This window comes from Leptinotarsa decemlineata, unplaced genomic scaffold (genome assembly GCF_025532065.1).
Source record: "Leptinotarsa decemlineata unplaced genomic scaffold, Ldec_3_MD MMD2_tig00000035_RagTag_RagTag, whole genome shotgun sequence".
Lineage (NCBI taxonomy): Eukaryota > Metazoa > Arthropoda > Insecta > Coleoptera > Chrysomelidae > Leptinotarsa > Leptinotarsa decemlineata.
In genome coordinates this window covers 11,423,114-11,428,251 of record NW_027412540.1, presented here as the reverse complement: position 1 = coordinate 11,428,251, position 5,138 = coordinate 11,423,114, and the positions used below count along the sequence as shown (strand labels likewise).

Here is a 5,138-nt window from a genome sequence, read left to right as displayed (position 1 = left end):
AAACAACATAATCAACCCCTTTGGAGAAGGTTATTCGAAGAACTGCAAAATTGCACCACAGAAATGATAAAATAGCAAAAGAGGCAACCGTTAGAACTGAAGATAGATTCATTAAACGCTCATTTGTCCTTCATTCAGACATGTTTCTGTATAGTTGAGTCCGGTAATGTAAACGTGGTTCAGCCTAGCACCACTGATTACACCTTGTGGATCGAAACAGCGTTGTCTGGTATGAAATCCAGTTCCATCTCCTTACAACTTCATGTCAAGAGAAAAATTTCATTTTTTCACCAATATAATTCGCAAAAAACATTCATACAACTGGTTGATTTAATTGTCTGAAGAAATTTCATTCAATTGAAAATAGAGTATTTTTTAAGAGACCGCTCCATGCTAGGGGCGATTGAAACATCGATTAGCGTCAGTTGAAACCCATACAAAAAATGCAATTCATAAACTTCATCAATACCTTTCTGAAAACAAATGAACTTTGAAAATAAACCAAACGAAAGATATTTCTGAAATCAAATAAACATTGATAGTAAAAGTGACATTCTCTACTGAATGAAAACCCATTTTAAATCAAATAAGCATTCAAAATAAACTAAAAATAACACTCCTTTAATTGAATAAACATTGACAATAAACTCAAAGAAGAGATAAAACAGAGTATCAGGGTTGGAATTGTGGGAAACGTAGGTATGACAACTTTCTCTGCATTCTTCGTGAACCCACTGTTTCGCGAAATATATTGAGTTTTCTCCGAATTTCCACTCTGAATATGGTGCTAAGCAAATAATACAGTAACATTCTTTCCCTTCTGATTCTTTCGATGCCAATTCCTGCTCAGTATGTTCTTCATTTCTTCTGAAATTTTTGTTTTGCTTTTTCTTCCGTCAAATCTTTTCTTAACTTGATCAGCTTTGATCCGTTTAAATTTCGCTTCACGCTTTTCATTTCTCATCTTTCTCTGGTATATCAGTATTGTTCGGACTAGTCAGTCCTACTGTGATTTCGTCTGATTTAAAGTCAAATAAACCAGGAATCAAACTTTAACTATTTTCAATCTTCAATTTCAAAATTATATTAACAAGTCAATGTCATTACAAATTTTTTTTGTAAACATGAAAACAAGTGATAAATACTGATTAACTCAATTGAAATACATGGTGATTCTGACAGCAACATTCTCTCCCTCGTGATGAAATCACTACAGCATTGAATTCGTTCTTCAAACATTTGTATCGTTTTTTCCAATTAATTTGCATATTTTGGCAACAGGTCGTTTATAGATTTCTGTTTGGGTTTTCACTTCGACAACTCGAATTTTTCCGTCTTTCCCTTCATAAACTTTCTGTATTTTTCCGATGGGCCACATATTTCTGGGAAGTGTGTCGTCCACAACAACTACAATGTCATCCAGGGAAATATTTTCTTTCTTAGAATACCTACCATTTCGTATTTTTGTTCAAGTTGACCAAATATTCTTTTTGCCATCGCCTCCAAAACATATCCGCTAGCGTTTGGGTGACTCTCCAATGTTTTCTGCAGTTTGCGTCGCTTATCTCAAATTCTCCTGTAGGTGGTGCAGATCCATCAGAACATTGAAGTAGGAAATGATTGGGGGTTAGGCTCTCAGTATCCAGGGCATCATTCGAAACGTAAGTCAGTGGTCTGCTGTTCACCATGTTCTCAGCTTCAGCAATAAGTGTTTGAAATACCTCTTCTTTGGGATGTCTCTCTTTTAATGTAACTTTCAGCATATTTTAAACCGATCTTACAAGTCTTTCCCAACTTCCACCCATGTGAGGTGAAGATGGCGGTATAAATTTCCACGTTATAGATTCAAAGCATAAACATTCCGAAATTTTTGTTGAGTCAAATTTTTTTATTGCTTCTATCAATTCTCGATCAGCAAAACGTAGATTGGTGCAATTGTCGGAATGTATTTCTCTTGGATATCCCCGTCGACTAATAAATCTTCTGATGGCCATGATGGCACTATCAGTATCGAAAGAATGTGCAATTTCCAAGTGGACTGCTCGAATACTCATGCAGGTGAAAAGCACGATATATCGTTTTTCAGTTCTCCTTCCAACAGTTACTACCATTGGACCAAAATAGCCCATCCCTGTAATAGTGAAGGGTCTTGTGGAACTTTGTAGTCTGCTTTCAGGTAACTACCCATTTCAGGTACTTGAGGTTGGACTCTCATTTTCCTGCAGAAGGAACATTCGGTTTTGCATTTACGAACTGCACTTCTCATTTCCGAAATCCAAAATTTCTGGCGGAGTTCATTCATGATGAGTTCTTGTCCTTGGTGGTTAAAGTTGATATGATAGTGCTCAATTAGCAATTTCGTGAAACGATCTTTTTGATCAAGTATTGCTGGATGTTTCTGGAAATGGGTGGGATCTTTGGCTTGCTCAAGTCGTCCTCCTATCTTTAGTATTCCTTTATCATCAAGTAATGACGTCAGGGTATATATACGGCTTGATTTACTGATAGTCCTTTTGTTTTGTAAATCTGCAATTTCTTGATGGAAACATTCGTTCTGTACATATTTTATATACATTTCTTCGGCTTTTTCCACTTCTGAATATTCCAAATTTGTGCTTACTTTCCTTTTTCTGCAGTTGTTGATGAATCGAAGCATCCATGCAGTGGCTCTAATTAGTCGTCGGTATTTGGAAAATCTGTCTAAGCTGGGCAAATAACTGTGTGTAATTGTTGTTGTCAGTATAGTTTCTCTTTTCATTTCCAATTCCATTTCTTCTAGGGGTTCATCAGTTTCTTTTGGCCAATGATTCTTAGGAAATGTCAAAAATTCTGGTCCAATAAGCCATCGACTTTCATTTGCAAGGAAAAGTTCTCTCGTACTTTCATCTGCCACGTTATCTTCTCCAGAAACCCAGTGCCAGTTAGATGCATCTGTTATCTCAGTTATTTCTCCGACCCTTACTGCTACAAAAGTTTTATATCTTTTTGTCTGAGATCGAATCCAATGTATTACAATTCTGGAATCCGTCCATACGTAAATTTTTGATATGTTGATTTCTAAAGTTTCTTTCACAGAATTTATCAATCTACTTAACATCACAGCAGCCTGTAGCTCTAGTCTGGATATTGTTATTTGTTTTACAGGTGCTACTCGAGTTTTTGCACTTACAAATGATGTATAGATTATATTTCCGTGAATAAATCGTAGATAAACGACATCTGAAAATGCTTTCTCACTACTGTCACAAAAACCATGTAGTTCTACTTCTCCTCTGGAAAATAAATGACAACCATAACATCTGGGCACGCATGTTTTCTTGAAGTTATTGAGATTCTCCATTTGTTATTCATATTTTCAGATATTTCATCATCCCAACTGATTCCCTTTTTCCAGAGTTCTTGTAGAATGATTTTGAATTTTACAACTAGTGGTGATAGGAAGCCTAGTGGATCAAAAACGGACCTAACCAATTTAAGAACTTCACTTTTCATTGGTACCTTGGTTTTTTCTAGAATTTTAGAATCTACATTTCCTTTATTCAGTGAATATATAATACTGTCTGCAGGTTGTTGAAGAAATGAATTCAAATTTTTCTGAGTTCTGGATCTTGAATGTTCGAGAATTTTGTCAATAACATTTTGAGAATTGCTGATCCAGTTGCAAATGCTGAATCCTGCTTTTCCATGGATTTCTATTACTTCCAAAATAAGTTTGACGGCTTCTTCAGTTTCTACACTATCTGAGTAATCGTCAACATAATGTTTTTCAATGATTGCTTTAGCTGCCTTGGGAAGTATGTGATAATGTTCTTCAGCATTTTTATCCTTCACAAACTGAGCCATACAGGGAGAAGATGTCGCTCCGAATGTCATGGCCTTCATTTCGTAAACATCAGGATATTTTGATCGATCCATACTTCGCCAGAAAAAGCGTTGAGCTGAGCAATCGTCATCTCGGATTCTTACTTGATGGAACATCTCCCTTATATCTGAACAAAAGGCGATCGACTTCTGACGGAATTTCCAAATAATTGCTGTTAAGTTTTTTAACAAGTCTGGATCTTGAAGAAGATGATCATTAAGGATAGTTCCACTCGGCTTTGCTGCGGCATCGAATACCAATCACAGCTTGCCTGGTTTGTTGGGGTTTACCACTCCAAAATGTGGTAAATACCAAGTTTTTCTGCCCTCTTTTTTAGCTTCAGTAACGCTCAGCTTTCGAATATAGCCTTTTTGAGTATATTCTTCAATTTTTCTACAGCAGTCAGCTGCAAATACCTTATTTTTATCCATTTTCCTCTCCATACATTTGGAGCGATTCAGAGCTACAGGTTTACTGTCTGATGATGTAACATTTTCGTTTCTCCATAGGAGCCCAATCTCAAAATGATTTCCAACTCGTTGAATAGTATTTTCCATGATTTTCAAAGCTCTTTCGTCTTCTCTAGATCTACCATTTTCTTCTACGAATTTCATTCCAAAATTTTCAATTCTAAATGAATCTTTCACCATTTTGTGGATATCTTCATTTGCTTCTTCTTGAGACTTATAACAAACGTGAAATATCAGAGAATTCTCAAGAACCTTTCCTTGTGGATATCTTCCATGTACTACCCATCCAAGTAGAGTCTTAGAAACAAAAGGCGCATTCTAATAACTCTGATAAATTTTCCTGGCAATTGTTAAGGCACATTGGTCTTGGCCAATAAGAATAGTTGTTTGGGCATCATAAAAAGAAAGAACTGGCGTTTCCTTGATGTATGGGTAGGTTTTACTCATATTTTCCACATCAATTGTTTGCTTTGGAAGTGAAAGTCCGCTGACTGTTCTGACTTCTTCTATTCCAGATAGCTCTAAAGTCACCTTCTTCAAATTTTTTTAATTTTTTGTTACGTTGTTGAGCCACTGATAGCATAGTAGTTCTACAGGTCCGTCTAATCCTATTTCTTAAGCGATTTTGCTGTCTATCATTGTTGTTGTCGCTGCTTCATCTAACAAAGCAAATGTATAAATTTCCTCATTGGGTCCTTTTAGTTTCACGGGAATTATTCGAAGTAGTATTGTAGGATTTTCTTCTTGAAAAAAGTTAATTTTTTCCACATGAATGTCTGGATCGTCGTCCTTGTTCAAGAGTGAAA

The 5,138-nt window shown here is 36.0% G+C and overlaps 1 protein-coding gene across 1 annotated transcript; it reads right to left on the bottom strand.

Moving 5' to 3' along the window:
* Window positions 1-2,104: 2,104 nt before the first annotated feature.
* Window positions 2,105-3,882, bottom strand: LOC141481115 (uncharacterized). Its single transcript, XM_074172230.1, has 2 exons — window positions 3,637-3,882; window positions 2,105-2,989 (listed from the first exon to the last, which is right to left on the bottom strand). The coding sequence occupies exons 1-2, from the start codon at window positions 3,880-3,882 to the stop codon at window positions 2,105-2,107; spliced, it is 1,131 nt and encodes a 376-aa protein (XP_074028331.1).
* Between the last annotated feature and the right edge of the window lie 1,256 nt (window positions 3,883-5,138).

Excerpts from the sequence above, each read along its gene's own strand:
- LOC141481115 (XM_074172230.1), bottom strand. The coding sequence starts at position 3,882 with ATGAAGGCCATGACATTCGGAGCGACATCTTCTCCCTGTATGGCTCAG. Across the intron at positions 2,990-3,636 it reads GGATCAGCAATTCTCAAAAT|ACAAAAAGATATAAAACTTT; the intron begins GTTATTGACAAA and ends ATTCGATCTCAG.